At 37.9% G+C, this 25,544-nt stretch overlaps 1 protein-coding gene across 2 annotated transcripts in view; it reads left to right on the forward strand.

Annotated features, from left to right (window-relative positions):
- The first annotated feature begins 15,010 nt into the window (after positions 1–15,010).
- The window catches only part of LOC114667314 (zinc finger protein 91-like), a 52,197-nt gene continuing 41,663 nt past the window's right edge, over positions 15,011–25,544 (forward strand). Inside the window, exons 1-4 of one of the 2 annotated variants that reach the window (XM_051920492.1) lie at positions 15,011–15,086; positions 16,150–16,252; positions 22,120–22,282; positions 24,301–24,732. In XM_051920492.1, the coding sequence (XP_051776452.1) occupies positions 22,156–22,282; positions 24,301–24,732 (559 nt within the window). In that variant the 5' untranslated portion in view covers positions 15,011–15,086; positions 16,150–16,252; positions 22,120–22,155. Of the gene's footprint in view, positions 15,087–16,149; positions 16,253–21,637; positions 22,283–24,300; positions 24,733–25,544 lie in introns of those variants that run through there. The other variant, XM_028822578.2, reaches the window with a different exon arrangement.

Raw genomic sequence — 25,544 nt, forward strand, 5'->3', positions numbered from 1 at the left:
CAGATGTTATTCTTTGTTTTCACCTTTCATTCACATTACACTTGTGGTTTTAATCCTTGAAAATGGAGACTTTTGAATAACGGTCCCCTTAGCAGTATACGGCTTGGTGTTGAAGTGTCGATAGGTGACAACACAGACTTGTTCTGATTGTGGAGTCCTTCCCTGATTGGATTCTACTCATTATAATGGTTCATTCCCTCACTCGTTATCCTTCACACAAGAAAACCATTTTCTAACATAGCGGACATAGAAGAGCTGCTTTCCATGGCAATTCTTGTGTTGTTTACCACTGTGCATTTTAAATTGCATTTTGTACAGTTTAAATGCTGCATACATGTGCAAAAAGCAACTATTTTACTGGTTATTACAGTTTAGTGATAAATCCTGTGCCCACAAGCGCAGTTAGGTTCACGTTTATGGTTGTTTTCTTGTGGACAGAGATACTTTTATGAATGATGTGGTGAGACGTTAAGCAAAATGACACCTTTTACTGGCTAGAAAGATGACAACAGGGGTGTCAAGTCTGGGCCTGGAGGGCCGCAGTGGCTACAAGTTTTCATTCTAACCCTTTTCCTAATCAGTGACCAGTTTTCACGGCTAATTAACTCCTTTTCCTTCATTTTAATAGTCCTGTTTTTAAGGATTCAGTCCTCTGAATTTATTCTTTTCTTCATTAAATGACAGCCAAACAGAAATGAGATGTGAAACGAGCCAAAAGATGACCAGCTAAATTGGGGCTTCAAACTCCAACCAATTTCTTAATGAGTAGACAGTTCTTGCTGTTAATTAAACCCGTTATTTAATTCCATGGCTTGTTGCTGCTCTCATTGTGCCACAGCAGACATTTCCAAACCTGTTGATTTTTCTGTTTTTTCTAAGAACATAGTTAAAATGTTTTGGTGACCTGAGAGATCAACCTCACCGAGACCTTCACCTTTCTTTGTTTTCAGATATTGTGTGTTGGGCACAGGTGAGCTGGTCATGTGGTGGCTTGTTTTGTGTCTCATTATTGTTTGGCTGCTAATTAAGGAAGAAGAGACAACTAAAGGGCCTGAGTCAAGTTAATTAAAACTAAGGCAAAACAAGTTAATCAGCAGCTGGTCACTAATGAAGAAGATGGTTAGAATGAAAACCTGCAGCCACTGCGGCCCTCCAGGACCGGAGTTTGACACCCATGGATTACAACATGCAAGCTTTCAAGGCAACTCGGGCATCTTGCCTTAAGAAGGGGCCTGAGTTGCCTCGAATGCTTGTATGTTGTAATCTTTCTAGTTAGCCAATAAAAGGTGTCATATTGCTTAACCTCTCACTACATCCATAATGGCTAACAGGGTACAACACACTAGTACTATAAACAATGTGAAAACACTAGTGTGAACAGAGATCATTTTCATTTAAAACTGACGTTTTTTTAAATGAAAGCGTAGTAGTGTGGACCTAGTATAAGTATCAGTAAAGTGGTGTTTAGGGAGGAAGACTAGAGGAGTTGCTAGGATGGGAAAGGATTTTGATTTTTGTGAAGTTGCTACTCTTATCCTTTTCACTCCTACCCTCAACACAAGTTTAGCCATCCCAAAGTGTTCGTTGTGCTGTCTTCATTGCTGGTTATGCCTCTGTGCTTGCTGAGATTTCCCACTTGTCGGAGTCTGCAGACAGCTTGCTTCTTTCTTTGGGTGTACATTTTTTTTCTTCACTTACACAGAAGTATAATCCCAGATCAGAAGAAGTTGGGATAGTAAGGAAAATATAAAAAACAAAAAAAAAAATGCAGTGATTCTTAAATTTACTTTTGACTTTTACTTTGCTTCAGACAGTATTTCATGGCTTGTCTGGATAACGTCATTTCATTTGTTAATATACATCAGTTCCTGCATTTCAAGCCTGCAAGACATTCCAAAAAGAGTTGTGACAGTAAAGCAATCAGCACCTTGTAATGTCGCTGTTCCTTCTCACAACACTTAAGAGACATTTTAGCACTGAGGATACCAAGCGATGAAGTGTTCTCAGGTGTTATTTTGTCCCATTTTTCCTGCAAACATATCTTAAGGTGTGCTACAGTACAAGGTCATTGTTGTCACATTTTTCCTTTCAAAATTCTTCACGCATTCTCTTGTTAGGGACAGGTGAGGACTGCAGGCAGGCCAGTTGAGTACCCCGGACCCTCTTTTTCTGCAGCCTTGCCTTTGCAATGTGTGCAGAATGTGGTTTTGCATTGTCTTGTTGAAAAATGCATGGACATCCCTGAAGGCAGCATATGTTGCTCTAAAATCTCAATGTACTTTTCCACGTTAATGCTGCCCATCACAGCAGTTTAAATGACCTTTTGCCAGGGGCACTGACACAACCACAGACCATGACAGACCCTGAAGGCTTTTGAACTTGTTGCTGATAACACTCTGGATGGTCGTGTTTGTCTTTGGTCCGGAGCACACGGTGTCTATCTCTTCCAAAAAAGATCCAGAATACTGATTCCTCTGAACACAGTACATGTTTTCACTGTGTGATGGTCCAAGCCCAGAGAAATAAATGCCACTTTTGGACATGGTTAACATAAGGCTACTTTTTTGCACAGTAAAGTCTGAAGTGGCATTTTGTGAATTGTGAACACTCTGTATTATAGTGCTTGATGAAGGTTTGAATTGTATGCTGTCTTGGTGATGGGAGTTTCTTCTTATTGTATAACTATAATGTGCTTTTCTTAACCCAAACTAATATGTCCTTCAGAAAAAGCTTTCATAGCTGAAGACAGTGTCGTGAACTTATTTCCTTGGTGTAGGACTACTGGTTTCACCTTTGTTACTGAATTTGAGAAACATCTTGTTCAGGACAAAACAAAAATGAGGATCAGACTGACAGATGTTCAGTTGACACATTTGGTTTCACATTCAATAAACCAAGGAGGCAGCTTTTTTTGAAAATGAAACACAAGACTGTGGAATTGGTTTCTCTTGACAGAGGCTCGAGTCAGAATGGATGCTATGCTGTGTGACCCAATTGACCTAATCTAGGCAACAGCGCAAGCATAAAAAGCATGGCACAAATCACATGGCCGGGCTCTTTGCTTGTTCATAAACCTCATACAAATAAGATTGGTAGCCATTAAATTACATGCTATCCATGTTATGAAAGTACTTTCATATAAGCTGTCTTTCTATTGTTGGTTTTAATTCCAAGTACAGTAAATACATCAACCCAGCAAATGCTGCCTTTAACGACAACCCCAATTCCAAAAAAGTTGGGACACTGTGAAAAAATATAAATAAAAACAGAATGCAATGATTTGCAAATCTCATAAAGACATATTTTATTTACAATAGAGCATAGAAAACATATAAAATGTTTAAACTGAGAAAATGTACCATCTTAAGAAAAGAATAAGGTAATTTTGAATTTGATGGCAGCAACATGTCTCAAAAACATTGGGACAGGGCCATGTTTACCACCATGTAACATCCCCTCTTCTTTTAGCAGCAGTCCGTAAAAATCTGGGAATGGAGGAGACCAGTTGCTGGACGTTTGGGAGAGGAATGTTGTTCCATTCTTGTCTGATTTAGGATTCTAGCTGCTCAACAGTCCTGGGTCTTCTTTTCGTTTCGTGATGAGCCAATATTTTCAATTGGTGAATGGTCTGGACGGCTGGCAGTTCAGCACCCCCGTGATGTTGTAAAAGATGTAGTAGGCCGTTTAGCTTTGTCTTGCTGAAATATGCAAGGCCTTCTCTGAAAAAGACATTGTCTGGATGGAGCAGATGTTGCTCTAAAACCTGTACATCCCTTTCAGCATTGATGGTGCCTTTCCAGATGTTCCATAGGCAATAATGCACCCCCCCCCCATACCATCAGAGATGCAGGCTTTTGAACTGAGTGCTGATAACAAGCCGGATGGTCCTTCTTCTCTTTAGCCCAGAGGACGTGGCGTCCATGTGTTCCAAAAAGAATTTCAAATTTCGATTTGTATGATGACAGAACAGTTTTCCACTTTGCCTCAGTCCATTTTAAATGAGCTTTGGCCCAGAGAAGATGGTGGCATTTCTGGATCATGTTCACATATGGCTTCTTCTTTGCATGACAAGAGCTCTTCCCTGCATTTGAGGATGGCACGGCACACTTTGTTCATAGACAATGATTTCTGGAAGTGTTGCTGAGCTCATGCAGTGATTTCTATGACAGAATCAGTCCTGTTGTTTTAATGCATAATACTGATTTTTGGCCTTGACGGTTGCACAGAGAGATTTCTCCAGATTCTCGGAATCTTTTGATGATATTATGTATGGTAGATATGAGATATTCAAAGTCTTCTCAATTTTACATTGAGGAAGGAACATTATTCTGAAGTTGTTCCATAATTTGTAGACTCAGCTTTGTTGCAGATTGGTGAACCTCTGCCCCTCTTTACGTCTGGGAGACTCTGCCCCTCTGAGATGCTCTTTTTATACCCAATCATGCAAAATGTTCCTCCAGCTGTTTTGTTTTAGTACCATTTACTTCTCCAGCCTTTTCTTAACCCCATTCCAACTTTTTTGAGACGTGTTGCTGCCATCAAATTCAACATGAGCTAATATTTTTCATGAAATAGTAAAATGTCTCACTTTCAACATTTGATATGTTTTCTATGTTCCATTGTGAATAAAATATGAGATTTGCAAATCACTGCATTCTGTTTTTAGTTACATTTTACACAGCACCCCATCTTTATTGGACTTGGGGTTGTAGAAGTGACTTTATTTTGTTAGATGATGCTAAATTGCTCCCTGGTGTACGTGAGTTGGTTCACCCTGTAATGGACTGGCACCCTGGCCAGGGATCGTTCCTGCCTTCCACCCAGTGCTTGCTGGGACAGGCTCCAGCTTCCCAGTGACACTGCTGTGAAGAAGCAGGTTTAGAAAATGGATGAACGCAAAGTATACCTAATCGCCATTTCTTTTCTTTTTTTTTTTTCTCGGTTTCAAAAAGGTATTCTAGTAAAATGTTATGCAGTGCATAGGCCATGCATGTCAATGTACTCCCCTGTGCATTGAAGTACAGATTTGTTTTACAAATTCACTCATTCCTGTATTTTCTGAACTAACCATTTCCAGTATAAAGTGAGGAAGAGACCAGGTCTGTCCAAGCAGACAAAACCAAATTGTTCATCACACTGCACAGGGTAATCATGCAGAGTAAAGGACAGACTGGGCACAAACCTTTTGAAATGGGATTTTAATTTTGGAAACTGGACTAAAATTAAATTCTAGGACATCTTTCCATGGCAGGTGAATAATTGTAGAGGGTTGGAAAAAAGTTAGCTAGAGCTTTTTATGGAATTTTATAGTATTTTTCACTTTCAGTTCCAGGACATTTCTCCAATTTTATCTTCCAGTTCAGTGAGCTTAGCACCTAATGGCGTCACCTGACTGTCTGGCTTTAAAAGAGACCATTAGTGTTGTTACGTTAGTCCACTTTGCTGCATGATATAGTATATACCTGGACAATTTGGGGAAAAAAAGGCCATCCATCCATTTTACAAATCCGCAGAAGTTCACAATCTATGGCAGCTTCTCCTAACAGTGTTGGGCGCAAGGCAGGAAGACATTACAGGATTGTGTTAATTAATTAAAAAAAAAAAGACTAACAGGGAGTGTTATGATACAAGTAATGTATTATAAAGTAGTAATTTCCAATAGGTACTGTACACCATTAATAAAGATGACATGGTGGTGTAATGGTTCATACTGCTGGCTCAAAGCCCCAAGGACCTGCCTTCAACTTTACTTGTGGTCACTCTTTAACTGCATGAATCTTCTCTAATTCATTTCTTGCTCACCCCACCACGTCTTAAAGACATGCTGTTTAGTTTCCTGGCAGCTGTACATTGGTGAGTTATGAAGGAGTGTAAGCGAGAGGATGCACTGAAGTGGACGGGCATCTCCAAGAGTGTAATTGCAGACCACAGTACCTATGAGGTCGGTCATGTAATGCCCCAATATCATGAAACGCCCATGGCATTGCACTATGGTTAAGATTAGGATGCTTTACACTACGGTTAAGTTTAGGGATGTGGGAGGGTCATCTGACTCAAAGGGAATTTCGTGACTGATGTTGTGGGAATTATCTGACATACATCACAGGTGTTGCAGGCTGCAGTTAGACCCGTCTTGGCATATTTGCAACCAATGTTACCGAAATAGGCTACGGAAAATATGAAGTCAGAAAATGAATCGACACTATTATGCAATTTAGTCATGTTAAAAAAAAATAACCTTACATGTTCTGTTATGATTGCTAAAAGGAAATGATTTTGCTATGGTGTACAGTGAACACTTAAAAGTATATGCATTTTGTTAAAGTTTGCTTGGATCCTGACAGAAAAAATAATGATCAGTTGTTACCGCAATTCTTTTTATTTTTTTATACATTGTTGCAAGTAGCCGTTTCTATTGCAATTACGCACAGAAGCAACACTTCTGAAAAGTCGAAAAAACACAAATTGTCTGTGTTTCAATTGAGTGATTTTATGTAAATAAAGTTTGTTTAATCACCCAAAATTAAAAATGGTGACTGATATAATGGGTGTGGATTCTGTTATTTCAATTAAGTCTACAATTGCCACGTTTTTAATCAGAAGTGATGAGAGTGAGTGAATACAATAAAGGTAAAGGGAACTCCTTATACTTGGCAGAGGCCAAGGCGGCATTACACTACACAAAGAATCCAACTGAGAATAAACAATTCTATTTACCAGGGTAATTTATGTTAGGAATGTCAGATTATCTAGTACAAAAATCTGAAACCACTGCAACCTGTCCAAACCTATGCTAGGCAGTTTCTTCTGTGAAAGACTACAAGTGGCAATTGACCAGTTCAATCTGATGTTCTTATGCCTGGCAAACTTTGCAGACTTCAAGTATCACATAGTTTGCAAGCGCCTTTAACACTAGAATTCCTGAAGACTACGAAAAAACTTGTAATCCCAGCCCACCTTAAATCCCTTCACACCTCTCCATCAGCGTTTTTTGTTTTGTAAATACATTGATCAGCACAAGCAGCCTGCTGTCCTATCCCCTACCTTGATGGAGCTCAGCTCGGCGCATACACCGTCAGCACAGCACTGTCAGATCTAAACACTAGCGCGACAAATTGCTCATCTACTGAAGTGACTCTAACTGCAGGTGGAAGTCCCATTTTACTTTATGGTGCCAAGCAGAGTTACGTTGTGGTGCACAGCAGTCTATTAGCCGGTGAAAGCGCTGTGAAGAAGCTGTCTGTTGCTACGGTCCTGCCTTTGTCCAGTCTGATAGTGGTCACGGGACATCGTATCTTTGATTGCCAATACAACAAACAGTTCTGAGCAGGCATCAGCCACAGCTCTGTTCTTGTGAAAAGAATGGAGATAAATGCCACCAACTCAAAGAGTGAGAGGCAAGTTCATTGTACCACATGAACGCCACCGAGAGAATAAAACTAAATAATAAAAAAAACAAGCGCTAATTTTTTACAAATAGCCAAAATTTACACAGGGTGTTACAGACTCAAATCAAATGTATGTTTTTATTATATTGTAGAAATAATAATAATAATAACAGCTCACTACTCAAAATACAGAGCGCCTGGTCTCTAACCTGGGACCTTCAGTTTATAAGGCAGCAGTTCTTACCTCTGTATCATTTAAGAATACGTGTAAATTTGTTGCTGATTGACATTTGAGCTTGAGTTTTTAACTCATTGACAACCACATGCAAATCGGATGCTTTTTTTTTTCTTTGGTTATATTTTTGAATAAAAGTGCATGTGTTTGGACCAAAGTCTTCACACATTATACACTTCTCGTCATTATTAGTATAACATGGAAAATGTTTCTGTTTTAGATATGTGTTCAGCATTTCTTGCATTTCCTTTCATCCTACACTTACCCAGATCTTTGTAGACACAGAACACACATGAAATGCATGTATTCCAAATAACAATATATAGTATTATTTGCCCTATACAACTCCAGGAGTATCATACGCAGATAAGGAGCCTTGGTTTGAGCTGGGAGAACATTTTGCCCGTGAACTGAGCTCCATCAAGACAGGGGATGGGACAGCAGGCTACTTGCTGCGTGTGCTGACTGATGCATTTACAAGACAAAACACGCTGATGGCAGAGGTGCAACGGGATTTAAGATGGGCCAAGATTACAAGTTTTTTTGTAGGTTTCAGGAATTCTAGTGTTAAGGTGAGGATTGGTTATATACCTAATGAACTATTAACACTCAGTGAACACTGACCTCATCCTCTATAGGAGAAAATATAACACACTAACAGACTGGGTTCTGTAATCTGAACCAGAAAATGTTTTTGCCACACATTTACTGCACTGTCAGACATTATTCGGTAATCTAAGTAAATGACTAGAAATTGTTTCGTGACTACAGGTGGCTCTCACACTTTTTTTTTGCTGGCCATAAATAATTTACAATTGGAGTTTCAAATGCCAGAGAATATCATTTTGTTTATATCATGGCTCAACATTACATTCCGTTTCATCATTATAACCTGAAGTGTCCCCTATACTTCTGCTTCATTGTTTTTTTATTTTTTTTTACCTTGATTGAGTCCATAAAGGTATAAATAAATTGAAACCAATTTGCATTATCTTTTAAACAATACAGAGTGATGTTATATATTGCACAGTGACAATTGTTTTTCATGTTTCTGTCTTCACAGATCAACGGGTGTTTAACTCCGTAAATTGGTGGCAATAAACAACTTGTTTCGCCTGTTCATTTTAGTAGTTGAATCTGGTAGCCATTGTTGCAGTAGCAGGATGGAAATAAGTTTTGCTAATCTAAAAATGACAAAGATTATCTTAACAGGTTTCCCTTTAAGAACTTGGTAGAAGATCGACTTTTCTTGGCTTATTGTGATCTGTAGTTAATTACAAACAATGGTGACATATGTTTACTAGAAAAGAAATAAAATTTAAATCCTATAATTATATTAAGAAAATTATTTTCGTACACTGGTATCATTCAAAATATCTGCAGTACTTTAAAAAGTATATAGCCAAATCCTAATTTTTTTTCTTGCTTTGTTGACTGTAACAAAGCCAAGTTAGATTAAGGTAAAACTGTGAATGGTTTGAACAATTTATAAAAACAAAACAATGTTAGGTTAAAAAGTATTATCTGCTACAATTTAGGTATGTCTACAAACTTTAAGTATTACTCCTTTGGCCATGCTCTCCTTCTGAGGGTTGGGGTTTGATTTGTTTTCAATCCTATTTTTTGTAAAAATTGATCTATTTGTACGGAATGATTACAATAAAATTAATAATAAAAAAAAGTATTATCTGCTAACTGCAAGACTATTTTTTAATATAATAGCTGAACAATAGACATAATTTACTGATGAAGTTCATTTATGTCAGAAATCAGGGGAGCATCTGCTTTAAATGAATCGGCTTCACCCTCTTTATGATGTCCACCACTTTTTGTTGATTTTAAAATGAAGATGGGAACATTCAGGGCCTTTCACATAATTGATAATGTTGAAAAGTAAAAAACATAACCAGGGGTGGCCTTCCTTTAAACTGGAAGTGAATCTCAGTGACTTACAGAAGATAACAAATGCATTTACAGAGAATCTCTGATGTATAAGAAAGCAAAGGCCTTTATGAAGGTGAAAAGGAAAAAACCTGCCTGATAATAAAGTATATGGCCAAAAGCAGGTGGATTTCTGTCCAAATGAGTTCAGGTGTTTATGCAGCACCCATTGTTAACAGTGGCATAAAACGAAGCACATTGCCATACAATCTCCAATGACTAACACTGGCAATAGAATATCTGGTCATACTGAACAGCTAAGTGACTTTAAACATGGCACTGTCATTGGATGCCATCTTTGAACAAGTCAGTGCATTTAATTTTTTCTCTGCACTGGTCAGCTGTAAGTGCTTCTATTGTGAAGTGGAACTGTCGTGGATCAACAACAACTCAGCCACAAAGTGGTGGACCATTCCAACTCACAGAGCAGGGCCACCGATTGCTGAAGCACATAGCGTATAAACATTTCCATATCCTGTGCTGCATCTCTCTCATAACAGAGTTCCCAGCTTCTTCTGGAAGCAACATCAACACAAGAACTCTGCATCAGGAACATCATGAGGTAGGTTTCCATGGTCAAGCCTCTGCACACAAGCAGCAGATCAGTATGTACAATACCAAACATCATCTGGAGAGCTGTAAAGCACACCACCATTGGACTCTGGAGCAGTGGCCTAGGCAGGCAGTGGCTAATCACGCCTTACTACCTGGCAATCAGATGGACAAATCTAGGTTTGCCGAACACCAGGAGGACGCTCCCTTTAGGACTGCATAGTGACTACTATAAAGTTTGGTGGAGGAGGGTCAATAGCAGGATTTGGGCTAGGCGTGGTTCCAGTAAGGGGTACTGTAAATGCTACAGCATACAAAAACATGTTTGACAACTGTGTTCTTCTAAGTTTGTTGCAACGGTTTGGTGATTGTCCTTTTCTGTTCCAGCATGATTGCGCTACTGTGCAGGAAGCCAGGTCCATAAAGACATGGAAGAACTTTAGTGTCCTGCATGGTCCTATAACTTAACCCTACTTACCACTTTTGAGATGAATTGGAACAGCAATTGTGAGTCAGATGTTCTCAATCAGCATAACTACCTGACCTCAGAAATACTCTTTTGGCTAAATGGACACAAATTCCCATTGACATACTCCAAACTCTTGGGGAAAGACTTCCAGGAAGAGTGGAGGCTCTTATGCCTCAAAGTGTCCATGGTTTTAGAATGGGATGTCCTACAAGCTCACATAGGTGTATCTGGTATGGTTCGTCAGGGGTATGTTCTCGCGTCTACTCTGTTCAATGGTTCATGTTCATGGACTGGGTGTTGGGCAAGGTCTTTGGGTCCAGCGGCTGTTGGGCATCTGTCGATGAACAAAGATTCATTGATCTTGACTTTGCTGACGATGCTGTGATCGTTGCAGAGTCAATGGATGCTCTGATTGGTGCTCTCAAGGGACTGAGCAAGGAGTCTCAGTGTCTGGGCTTGCGAGTGTCCTGAAAAAAACCAAAGAGCCAGGGCTTTCATGACCTCTTAGGCACAAACATCAGCAATGTGTCTGTCTGCGGAGAGAGTGTCGACCTTGTTGAGAGGTTTACTTACCTCGGCAGTGGCATTCATGTCTCTGGTGACTCCTCCTATCAAGTCAGTAGATGGATTGGGAGAGCATGGGGGGTCATGAGGTTGCTAGAAAGGGGTGTGTGGCGCTCCCAATATCTCTGCAAAAGAACAAAGGTCCAAGTGAAAATAAAATCTTTAAAGTCATTTAGAATTTTTTTAAGAACACAATTGTATAAAAGACTAAAAAGCCTATAATTATCATTGAATATGTATAATGAAGACTGTGTAAAGGGAAAATTGAAAAGCAATTGGTCACTATCATGAAACATCTAGTCTAGAACCATTACTGACGACTGAGTGAATATAAAATAATTTATGTCTCATGTCCTTGTTTGTCCCAGTCTCACCTTGAAGGTAAGACCTGTCATAGAACAAGATCTTTGTGGAATTTGATTACAAATATATGTCAATAATACATCACCTTATGCAATTATTGAGATGTGCTGTCAATTCACAATTACATCCAATATTATGTGACTTTGTTTTAACATGTAATGAGCTCTAGAAAACCCAGCAATTGAAAATCCCTTGAATAATGCCATCTGTTCATTTGATATTTTAATAAGTTTTTTATTCAGGAATTTCTTTGCACTTTGGTAGGATCTTAATGTGTTTTGTAACTTAAAACTTAGAGTATGATTGTGTGGATACAGTATATGTTTCTGAACTGAATTGCATCCCATCTAGGACTAGGACATCTAGTGCTGTTGAAACAGACTTCACTTACCTACTACATTGTACCTGGGGAAATTAGATTAATAATCTAATTTAATATTCTTCCATCTGTTGTTTAATCCATTTTATGGAAAAAGGAAACCTGGGAGATATGCTAGGAAGAATACAAAACATTTAAACGGAAAGACAAAAACTGATATCACCATGAACAGGGTGGCTAACAATGTATAATGTTACTAAATAATAAACATAGATAATAAATATATTACAGTTTAAATTCCATTAAGTGGTTTCTTCTTTTCTGAAGGATGTATCCTATGATTAGACTTGGCTGTGTTAAAATATGGGGGTTACTGCTTTTTGATACAGCATTATGCATTTTACTGTAAATCTCACAAGATATATGGTACTGTATGATACTGAGAAAATATACTGCTGTCTTTCCATGTCATGGAAGTGAGTTTTGTCTTATAATGTGCTTGGTTCTTTAAAAGGCATTTGCACTGTGTGATGAATAAAGAGCTTATTGCTTTAGTGTGGAGCTCTGTTACATTAATCAACAATGTTATATTAAGTCAGTGACTTCTTATAGCTCTTGTACTCCTCATAAGACATTTCTAACAATGGTGATTTTTATTTTCTGAGAAAATAATCAAACTGGATTCATATTAGTTTGCTCATCACACAAATAGGACTAATTTTCACAGCTGTTCACACAACACCCACCCACAAAATAAAGGCTTCTGTAAGAAAGTGGTTAATTGATTTTAGCTCAGAAATGATCATTTCCCTGAAACTAACAGTGGAGTGTAGGGACTTTGGACTGAATGTAAATCAATCATAGATAGATAGATAGATAGATAGATAGATAGATAGATAGATAGATAGATAGATAGATAGATAGATAGATAGATAGATACTTTATTAATCCCAAGGGGAAATTCACACATTTTGAACATCAGAGGACACCAAATTATGCGCTGTATAATAAGACCCTAACTCCACCAGTTTTTCACCTTTATGCACACTTTGGTCTGCAAAACATTTCAGGGCACATATACAGAAGTTGGTTTTGCACTCTAATGCATATCTAACTAAAACCATTCATACTCTACAACATCTCATGACATTCTCCATGATGTCTAATACAAGATTACTCCCACATGTTTGGGATTACGTATAATTAAAATTAGTTATCTGGGTCATGTTTTCAATAAATTGTTCCCACATGTCCAGGATTATTGATAATTAAAATCAAAGAGTTATCTAGATAATGTTTTTAAGTATTCAGGAGCTTACCTGCAAACAAAAAAAAAAGATATTGATCTACCAGAACAGAAAATACCAGCTCCAACAGAAGTGGAGAGTCTGTCCCTGTGATGTCAGGACAAAAGTCTTCTCTTGAATACCAGCAAGACAGTAGAGGCACTGCTACCCCCTCAGTATTAATAGCACTCATGTGGAGAGGGTGGACAGTTTCAGATACCTCTGTGTCAACATCACAGAGGACCTGACCCAGTCCAAGCACATCTACACATTGGTGAAGAAGGCATGATATCATCTTTATTGCCTCAGATGCCTCAAGGGATTGCAGGCAGGCCTCCCAACTACTAAAGAACTTCCACAGATTCATCATAGAAAGTATCCTGACAGGAAGTATGACCAACTGCTTTGGAAACAGCACATAGCAGGACTCTGCAGAGAAAGGTGCGGTCAGCTGAATGCCTCATTGGGTTTGCATGCTTCAAATTTCTGTACATCTACAGTATATTAAGAGATGTAAGGCCAGGGCAAAAAAAGTGATCAGAGATACCAGCCATTCCAACAATGGCCTCTTCTCTGTGCTGTGGTTAGGGTCAGGGAGCTCAGAGAAACTGAGGAGGCGTTTCTGTCCACAGTCCATCCACATCCTAAATGAGGACAGTGCCTAGAGCTACATAATGCCCTATGGTTAATTCTTTTATGTTACTTATGGTGTCATTGTAAATACTGATTTTTTATCAATATTTTTACAGAGTTGTGTATTTATTATTATCTTTTATATTCTTCTTCTAATGCACAGTCTTAGAGCTGAGCAACTAAGCATTTCACTACATATTGTACTATGTGTATAACTGTATGTGAGAAATAAAATTTGATTTAATTACCCATTTTCCAGGCAGACATTGCTAGCCTTTGAATGATGTCAAATGGGCCTTTGGTCATTTTGAGAATTAAAAATTATATGTTGAATCTGATATACGTTAAGCCATTATTTAGCAATTAGAAATGCTTTTAATTTTTTAATAAGCGCCTTAAAACAATTTTTGTATGAGGTTTATATTATATGTCCCTCATCATATTATGAACTTAGGGCTGTGAAGAGGCCCGTGTTTCCCAGACTTCGTTGAAATGTATAACCAAATTACAGACCTAGCCAGACCTGATTGATGGATCTATGACGTCTTAACTTTTTAAAGAATTATTCACAGCCATAAAATTGATTCAATCGGTCCATTCTTATACTAACAGAAAGAACAAATCTTTGCTTCAGTGTAAAGTAGTGGCTGTTCGATATGTACAGTCATATTTGGATGGATTTGTGGAAAATACGTAACAGATAAAATGGTCTCTACAACAGAAATAACAATCAAATAAAATAAACACGTATTAATTTTGTTCAAATCTAGTACTGTGGAAAAATGAAAAAAGACAAAAGAATGTTCTTTGTGGGCACTTTATCGTGAATCTATTTTGAAATTGTTTTTGTAGTGTAACTTTGTACAAAATCTTTGTTTCTAACTTTGTTAGAAAAACGTAACTTTAATTTTTAATTGTAAGATGCCGCAATCATAATTTTTTTTAAAAAGTGTTTGGACAAAGATGAAGCAATATTTTACTTTAACAGCAACCTCTACCAATTATATAGCCGCAAAACTGGGTGCTAGCCATAAAACGCTCGTACCATGCATACCCTGGTTCCGTATAACATAATCGTTTATTCGTCCCTCTCTGCTTCACTGATTTGACTTTTCCTTGTTACTCTTTCCAATTATTTTTCGGAGGACGAAGCATCCCAGAAGTCTCCTTTCTATGAACTAGCTGGTGTTTACGAGCGTGTCATCGATGGTCTCGTGAGCGGTGCACAAAGAAAGCGGTCCGCTGTTCGGTATACATTTCGGAAGGTTCCGTTCGCTTGCAGTCAAAAAGATGCGGAAAGCCGAGGTGATTACCAGCTGTATTGGGAAGTTGTCAGGTATGCCATAGTAATAAGAAAGGGGAATGTCAGTCTTATAAATCGGCTGTCAAGAAACTGGTGCTGATATGTGACTTAAAATGTATATTTCATTCATTGGTGTTATTATTGCAGTCGCGTCTGTGAATTAATGGAGCAAGTAAATGTGCAAGTAAGGATGTAAATAATGAGTGGTCGCGTAATGTTTGGCATGCTAAGGAAATGAGCAAAAAATATATTAAACATACGTTATACTGGAATTAAAGTGACTTTCAAATGATTATTAGTAGTTTTTGCGTGACTTTAATTTTGTGATGAATTCTTTAAAAGGCATGTAATGTGTATGATTTGAATAAGTAAGAGAAACTATCTTTTTGTTTTTTCTCTCTTAGGTTTTCTCCTTTAAAACAAAGAATTTCCAATTTACGGCATATTTTCCAGATCTGGTGTATTTTCTAAGTAAAACTAATTAAAATGTTTTAATCCATGCGTAATTGGCTCCTTTTGTTATCACGGAGCTGTTTTCTTCTCATTTTCGTTGAACCTTCTGCCATGTTTGTGTATTAACTATATACAGACTTTTGAACTGTGGCTTTCAAATTTCCCAGTTAATCTGCGACATGAAATAATTGTTCATGAAAAGCCTGTTGTGGTAGTATGGAGTGTAGGTCAGTGCAATCTACTAACCTCAAGCTTTGCTCTTGAAGCTTTCTGCAGTTTCGCTCACCCGTTAGTAAAAGGAATGTTTGCTAGAAGGAAAGGGAAACCGATGCTGCATCCAAGCTTTAGCTATTAAATATATACATGATATAAAATGTAATAGCGTTTCATTATACAGTATAAACACTGTTAACCGCAAATAGCTGTCAGATGCAACTATGTGCTCAATCTTATCCTTTTTATTGTAACTATCATATTTACAGTTTGCTATTAAATGGTTTTTGTGTATGGATATAAAATCAATATTTTCAAATTACTGCATAATGCTTTTTCTCCTCAGTTCTGGCACATAATTAGTTTCTTTGTTTTGTCCTAAATAATCCAACGTATTATGAATCACAATCATTCTTTCATTTCTTTGCAGGTTTAATTTTATCCTCTCGTTTACAAGGTAAGAATTTGAGGGCGCACATTTCTCCTATTGTTAACAAGCCATTTATTTTCTGTTGGATATCTGCATCAAGTATGTTCATACCGTTTATTTTTCAGGTAATTTCATAACGTTTTCCATATCATGTGTGCCCTGCAGTGATGCTGCTCTGATGGAGTTTATCCCCCCAGGTCTCAATTAAAATTAGGGGGCTCACTTGATAGATCTATGGTTGAATGAAGTTTGAGGTTGTGTTTTTAATAATCCATCCATCCATCCATCCATTTTCCAACCCGCTGAATCCGAACACAGGGTCACGGGGTCTGCTGGAGCCAATCCCAGCCAACACAGGGTGCAAGGCAGGAACCAATCCCGGGCAGGGTGCCAACCCACCACAGGTTTTTAATAATATGACTGGCAATTAAAATGCCTTTGAAAAACTACAGCTTTGTCCCCCTTTTATAATACAGTGGCTCAGATGTTGGTAGAGCAGAAAAAAAAAGTTAAAATTTATTTAAAGTTGCTTGCTTTCCTACCCTTTGAAGGCTTGTAATAGGTGATGTTCCAAAATGAGACTCTAAAAGTGTTGCTTGTTGTTATTGCTGGGCTTAAACAGAAATTTTACTGAAATATAGAAATTTTCAGTCTATTTCAATTATCAGTCTTTCCCGAGTTAAATTTGCAGATCATATATTGATTATTATTATTGCCACATTTTGTGGAGATGTTTGTCGTATACATTTCTGTATAAACTCATGACTTAAATAACTACTTTTTACCCTTTTAACCTTTGCCAGTTACAGTAGCTTACATCAAAAATATCTTCAAGACAAGTATGATATAATACCTTTTTGTGCTGCTGATTAGTTATTTTAAAAGGTAGTGTAAAACGACAGCCAAAAATATCAGTATGATTGATATTAATTTAATCTACATTGACTAAATGTCATATATTCTCCAAATAACACCTCAGCTTACAACACAGATTTTTACTTTTTAGCTTTCAATCTTGTGTGTGTATGTATGTATGTATGTGTGTGTGTGTGTGTGACTGTTTTGAACCCTTTTGAGACCCTCCCCAATGGGGTGACACGCTGAAACACAGTTGACGCTGAAGCTCGCCGCCTTTTATTCCTGATCTTTTGACACTTGTCAGGAATCAAAAGCAATATATAGCGAATAAGGAGGGGGTGGGTTTCAGGGGGTGCTACTCTTAAAGTCTTTTTTATTATGCAGATGTTCTTCTTTTTAAGCCTGCATATGCTGGGTTCATGTCCAAGTGTCTGTTAATGGCATTTTAATTTGATAGCGACGATTCAGCCAACTCTCTGGCACTCTTAGTATTTGCCCTGCATCTTACTTGCACCATGTCCCAGTTAAATGTGTGTCTGGTTGAATTGGTATGTGTATATACCAGAGACCATGGGTCCTTCCTTCTGACAGCATTGTGATGTTCTTGTATATGTGTTTTGGATGTTTGTCCCACGTATACAGCTGGGCATAAACTGCATGGTATACTGCATTTCATGTCTCTGCTGCAGATTTCTTGTTCTTGGCATTAAAAAGAACTGTCTGCAGTGTGTGTATATGCATATATTTATTTTAATTTTGCACGTCGCATGCAAGACAAATCCAACACTTGTTCTGAATAATGCTGTTTTGTCATGACTTGAATTCATGGTCTTTAGTTACACTATACCCAGCCATCTGCACTGCATTCAGTGAACAGTCCTTTTTAAGTAGCTTGTAATTAATTTGTAGCTATTGTGGTCAGGGATTTATTAAGTAATAGTGACATAAAATCCATTACAGATAATTTTCCTCAATTCCAGAAAAAAGGAGTGAGCACAGAAAAAAGGAGTCAAAGAAATGAGGCGCCGCGACCACAGAAAAAAGGAGTCAAACGCAGGCGACACACACAGTGGTGCACGAAAGCCATTGCACACGAAACTTGGTATGATACCCCCCCCCCCCCCCCCCCCCCCCCCGACGCTGGCAAAGCACACAGCGCCGCACGAATCCCATTGCACACGAAACGGGACACACACAAAGAGGAGGATTCAACAAGCTCCTACCACACCAAACAAAAGAAGCCGTGACCGCCACACCAAGCCCATTAGAGACGAAAAACGGGACAGACTACGGACATGGCACACGAAACGTTCACAACAAAGACGATTCAGACCGACAAACACACTAACATCAATAAGAAGTGACACCCAAAGCCCCATTTCTAAAGGAACCGTCCGCAGACACCTGCTAAACAATTGCGCCACTTAGCTGACAACGCGTTCAATAATGAGTCCAGTATTGAGGAAAATTCATTGGGATTAATGAATGTCATTTGCAATCATTGTCATTCACTTAACTTCCCTGAAGAAACAACTGGCAATACAAGTAATGAGTTTACACATTGTTGTCAAAAGGGTCAGATTAGACTGCCTCCTTTACATTCATATCCTGAATATCTACAGAAGCTTCTAAGTAACGATGTACCTGAAAGTAAAAACTTTATGCACTGCATTAGATCCTACAATAGTTCATTTGCTTTTGCATCTACCGGAGTAAATATCAGGCCACCAAAAGGCAATGGCCCATACTGCTTTCGCATATGTGGACAAATATTACATCACATTGGAACAGTGCACCCTGAAACAAATCAACAACGCAAATATGCACAAATCTACACACAAAGCCCCATTTCTAAATGAACCGTCCGTATTAAACATGCGTCATCTCAACACGTTCACACTATGCAGCATAGGTGGATCTCATTACAATAAGGCACTATTAACCGTTCAACCGCAGAAAAGGCTCCATATTAACAGTGAGTGCGATCCTCCTTATTACTTATCCATATTTATCACGCTCAAGAACAAACAAGTCATAAATTCACGATCACGGATACAAAATGATACGGCTCGAATAACGGGACCAAACACAATTCACACTATGCAGCATAGGTGGATCTCATTACAATGAGGCACTATTAACCGTTCAATCGCAGAAAAGGCTCCATATTAACAGTGAGTGCGATCCTCCTTATTACTTATCCATATTTCTCACGCTGAAGAACAAACAAGTCATGAATACACGATCACAGGTACAAAACGATACGGCTCGAATAACGGGACCAAACACACGAACCCGCATGAAAAACAAAATACACGGCGGCACATACAATGCGCTTCTGAACCCCCGGAAGAAAAAATGTCTCGGCTCCAAAAACGCAAAGCTCAGCTAACACATTAACAGAAACCAGCGCATATGGACAGACACGCAGACGTACACACATACAGCACGCGTCTCAAAGCGCTGCATTGAAACAGGCACGGATTCAAAACGAAACACCTCCCGTCTCAGACATATGTAAACAGCAGCGAAGGGACAAAATAAATAAACGCAGACGTCTACACCGCGCATCTGGAATGCCGAAAAACAAGCAGGCAAGGCTCCAAAAAGAGAAAGCTCAACTGACCGACATACAAAAACGAGCAAGGCTCAATACAAACAATGCATGCAGTAGACTACAACGGGCTTCTCACACAGCACAGGCAAATTGATTACAGCTCCAAAACAACACGTCCCAAATACTGCACATACAACAACGCGCCTCTCAAACGGCACAAGCAGAAGATACACGTCACGGACATCAACGAAAGACACCTGCTAAACACTTGCGCCAGTTAGCTAACAACGCGTTCAATAATGAGTCCACTATTCAGGAAAATTCATTGGGATTAATGAATGTCATTTGCAATCATTGTCATTCATTTAATTTCCCTGAAGAAACAACTGACAATACAAGTAATGGATTTACACGTTGTTGTCAAAAGGGTCAAATTAGACTGCCTCCTTTACATTCATATCCTGAATATCTACAGAACCTTCTAACTAACGATGTACCTGAAAGTGAAAACTTTATGAACTGCATTAGATCCTAGAAATCGGTATCCACTATGAACATAAACAGTGGCACTGCACATGACATCCGTCTTGCAAAACTGTTAATTATTGATAAATGTGCAATGGCATCCAGTCACTTACTCAACACCATTCATAAACTTCTACAAACATTGATGAATAATAATATTCCCTTTGGAGGAAAGGTATTTTTATTAGGAGGAGATTTTAGACAGTGCTTACCTATTGTTCCACATGCCATGCGCTCACCTATTGTTCAGTGCACCTTAAAATACGCAGACAATTAACATTGCTTTCAAAAGATACACTTAGTACAAAACATGCGATGTCCAGATCCAGATCATAACAATTGCTTATTACATCTGGGAGATGGTACACTCACCAATACAGATAGACCTCACCCAGATATTAGCGCAGATAAAGGCTTGAGGAATTGTAATATGTCCAAAAAATATTATTGTGGAAAACATAAATACCCAAGTCATTGCATTACTTCCTGGAGAGACACAACTCTTTCTAAGCTCTGACAAACTTGACTCTGATCACGACAATAACCATCTTCATTGACCTTACAAGTTCTGACCTGGAATTACCTTTTACACTTAACCGGCGTGTACAAAGAAATTTTCCAATAAACCTTTACACTGTGCCACACACTTTATTGTTTGCTTTCTATTTGCATCTTCTACACCTTCACACTATTCTATATCTCATTCATACATCACGCTCTTTCTCATTCCCAACACCAGGGGTTGGCGAGCGAAGCGAGCAGGGGGCGGAGCCCCCTAGTTTTAAGATAATAACCTGTGTCAACCTCAATTAAAGCTTTTGACCTGGGCCAATAAAATTTGTATTTTTGCAAATTTTTCTTATTATTTTCTTGAATAGACTACACAGTTTAAAGTGTTGTGTTGTTTATCGCATGAGGTTAGATTTATCTAATTTCTGGACTTGGTGATGACTACAAAATTGTTATGGTCTGATATGTGAAATAATATATTGAAAGTGAAGCTCACTTTTTTACATTACATTTAAACATTAATACTGGGGAAATTTAGCCGATTTGCACTTGAAGCACTAAAATTTAAGAGTTGCCAGTTCAGCCCTACTTTATAAAGAATTTATACTGTAAAAGATGTGTGCATCTTGGAAGTGACCTGCACATTCAAAAACTTTGTTAAGGAAGGAATATTCTCTCTGACCATTCAGGAGCAGGTTTTAATATGTATGAGAATAGTGATAAATAATGTGGAATCATAATATTTAGGTATTTGCAGTCCTTAAGCATCGGCTTAAATATGTAATGTTACAACATATTTGCCTTTTTGTATATAATATTTCATGCAGCCCAACCTATAACTCCTAGTACAAATATAAATAAGAGAGTTTTCCTGAAAAACAAAGCTGGTGTTATTTGGATCATTTCTTATGAGTGTTTAGGTGAGCACAATACTGCTGAGTGCTACACTCCAAATTCTGGCACAGCCATTTGCTGGTGATGAGTCCTATGTTTATCCTCTTCCATTAAAATTCACCATGCAGTTTGATGTCTCATTGGCAAATGTTGTTTTCAAAATGGCTGCTTAGCTCTTTTAAGGGAGTACTTGTCCTCATCACAATAACAGAAGCCCTCCAGCTTGCTGAAAGGTTTTGCTGTAAACTATAATTTACCGTTTGTAATTTCTGTTAGTTGATTCTCCACAGGTTTACACAGCTATCTAAGATAGATCCGGAGTTAATGCATCTGTACCACCCTGTCCCTGAGGGTTTCCACTGTATCCTGTCGAGATCAAATGCTAATAGCAGTTATTGAAGTTAGACAGGCTTATACTGTACCGTTTAACAGTGGCAATACTGAAGAAGCAGTCTTTCATTTTACATCTGGATACCTTGGTCAAAAATACACAGAGAAAACCATAAAAGCAGATCTTGATTTATGCAAATATGTATATATTTTCTGCATCCACTAGTATTGATTTCAGGACTAGTAACATTTAAACCACATGTTTTTTGTGTTGAGTTTCAGAAGGCTTGTAAGAGGTAACTTGAATTTTGGTGTCTGCTATCCAGTTTATAATGGATTGCCCAAAGGAGGAATCATCAGGAATGTTTTGCAGTCGGCAGAATACTGCAGAGATGGAGATTGAAACTGTATGTATAAAGGAAGAAGCTGATTGTATTGAGGAGATCAACTCACCTCCGAGTAAGTGAGCAATGAATAGCTTTTTCCATTCACTCATACATTGTGAATCCCTCATATTGTAGCAGCAGTTAATACAAGGCAGGATCTTGCTATTCATATCCTTCATTTTGTGAATCCTCTTGCACACTTAAATAAAGTAATTGTTAGATGCTGGTTAATGTTTTTGTACTTTCTTGTTATATGGAAGGAGTCTCTAGTGAAACTCCTTGTACACCTGGAAATTTATAAACTTCATAAGGAAGGTACACTCAAACCCAGAGCCCAGGTGCTGTGTGAGTGACTCTAAACATGCAGAAAATTTTAATGTTATTTATTTACAACTACTATATAATTTAATATAGTGGTATCATTGAATATGTAAACATGTTACTAAACAAATAATCTCTCATTAAACTGTATAGAAAATAGAGAATATTTGGACAATGACCCATTACTTTTTACCAGCTGTGATGTGATACTTTGTTTCAAGTCTCCACAGCTCACTGTTGTAAGAAGTGTTTCCTTGGCTTCAATCTTAAATTCAGTTCCTTTTAACTGAACCAGTGTTCTCAAGTATGAGATTTCCTATTTAATTTTCAGAATTCTACTGAATCAGCCTTTGAGAATTCTGATGACATGAATTAGCACCCTGTATAACATTCTGTGTTCAAGAATAAAAAAGTTTAATTCCCTGAGCCTGTTAGAGTAGGACATGACCTTCATTTTGTCCTAGGATATACAGTACTAGGCTGCCCTCCTCTGCACATATATTGCTGCCATGTTCTTTTGTAGCTCGGTGAACAGAACTCCACATGGTACCTCAGATGCATTCTGTTAGTTACATTATATGGGTTGAGTATTATGTCTCTTGATTTGTATTCAAAAGTTTTTGTACATTTGCCTAGGGGATGAAATTATTGCATCAACGTAAATGCCTAAATCCTTTTCAGTGGTTGCTTCACGTAAGACCGTGGTTTCCATCTTGTAATTACAATTGTCCCTTTTGCCTACATGTAGCAGTTTTCACTTTTCTACATTAACTTGCATTTTTTTCCAGTCCTGAAAATTGTCCAGGTATTTTTGAATTCTTTTTACTGCCTTTTCAGTATCCGCCGTGTCTCTGATTTTCACAGTTTCACTAAGTATACCAGAATTGAGGTTATTATTTTACTAGAAAAAGTAACAGTCTTAAGACAGACCTCTGAGGGAGATAACTGATGGTCTTGCCATATGGGCAGCTTTCCACTCTTACCTGCAGTCTCTGTCTTGACCATCTCGAAGTTCAGTTTTGTAGGGTTCCTGCAATGCTAATAGGTTTTAGTTTTCAGGAGTAATCTTTGGTGTAGAACTGTATCAAATGCTTTTTTATTAAAGTTAAAACTATATAGTATGCTTTGCTTTTATCTGCTACTACTATAATTGCCCCTTCAAAACACCTGACTGGCTGTTACTTAGTATATATTCATGCAAGTACCTTTCTGATTAATTTCTTAATACAGTATTGAGTTCCATAGATTTGTATGGTATTGCCGTGTGATCACTGGGATCCGTTCTGTTTCTCTTCTCATGGATTAGAGTGGCATTAGCAACTTTCCAGTCCTCTGGTACTTCTGCCATCCTTTACAGTATGAACCGAGACCCCTTGGAGTAACATCTCTTCATTAAACATCAGATACATGGCCAGCACTTTGACACTTCTGAGGTTGTCCACACAGCAGTGTTTACAGTTTAAGCACAGGTGTGTAGGGGAGTTAAACCACAAGTGGATCTTTATTCTGCAATAATAATTGCAAAAATGCATCGATGTGGATAGGGAGTTTAAAGGGAAGTGAACAAAGGTTTGTAGAAGTTGGTGACTTAGTAATTTCCTAATTGTATTATTTACTGAATTGTAAAATGAAAATGCTGTTTCTGGTACAATTCTTGTATATCTGAAAACCTCACCATCAACATTGTTATTATTAATCTTACCTTAAGTAGTGGCATAAGAAGTTTAAGAGTAAATGTGAAGCATACATTTTCTTTTTTTTTTTTCTTAGTGTCTCTTCAGTGCCATGAATGCATGATCATTTTTACAGACTCCAAGCTGAGGGAACGACACATGAGAAAGAAGCATCCAGAGGAGTACCAAGAGTACATTTTGGCAGTGTCTCACCTCATCTGCCATGTGTGTGAGCTTTCTTTTGGCTCGTCACGGGATTTAATTGACCACCAACGCCGTGAGCACCCAGAGGGCAGACCATTCCAATGCCCTGTTTGTGGAGATAGCTTTGTTCAGTCCCATGCGCTTATCAACCACAAGCGTAGGCATCTAAGTCAATCAAGCTATGTTTGCCAGAACTGTGGGAAGACCTGCAAAACCCTAAAACAGCTGATGAACCATCGGCGCAAACACAATGATCTCAACAATGTTTCTTCACAGTGCAAGAGGGAGAAGAAATCTGACAGTCCTTGTCATGAACGTGGACACAGTGAGTCATTTAAAGCATTACTGTTGTACCATGTTTAATTTTTGTTTACAGAGCTATAAACAAACAAGCTAAAAAAAAAAGTACACAAAACCATATTGTTCAAGTGTATTTAGTGACTGTGCTGTTTAAAAAGCTTCAGAATTACACATTTTTGTTTTTTAAATACTTTTCTAATAATGAATCATATGAAAAGGTAACAGTGATAACAGAATATAATTTCATGATTTTGTGGAGTATATAAAATGCATGTTTTGTTTTTTTTATTATTAACGGGAGCAGCCAAAAGAAGAAGTATATGTAGAAACCTGTAGTTCATATTTCACAAACATAACATTTTTGATAGAAGTTGTTTAAGTTTATGCTGTAGTCTACCTGTACGTGGATTCTGTTGAAGTTGGTAGCAAGTTCCTGGTAATGCATGTGACTCTTTGTTTTGCCATCAGGAGCAACTGCTAAATGTTTTAGACAGGAAAATACTCAAGGTAAAACAGCCTCTCTCAAGGTAATGCTGAAAAACTGAATAAAGTAGTAATTGAATTTGCACAAAATGGTTTACTCTTTGAAGATAGATGATTTTAAAATTTTGACAAAATATTTGAAAAATAATTGTAACAAATTTCTACTGAATTAGTCCACTGGAAGTTATGTTTTTCTATGTGAACAGACATGACAATGGCTTGAAGCACTTCATTAAGAGAGGAACATGTTGGTAATGTTAAATGCCAGCTCAAATTTCAGATTAACTTTTTTTTTTTTTTTTAATGTTATAATTGTTAAACATCCCTCTTGAAATATGTACATGTTTGTGTTAG

Source organism: Erpetoichthys calabaricus, chromosome 17, assembly GCF_900747795.2.
Source record: "Erpetoichthys calabaricus chromosome 17, fErpCal1.3, whole genome shotgun sequence".
Taxonomy (NCBI): domain Eukaryota; kingdom Metazoa; phylum Chordata; class Cladistia; order Polypteriformes; family Polypteridae; genus Erpetoichthys; species Erpetoichthys calabaricus.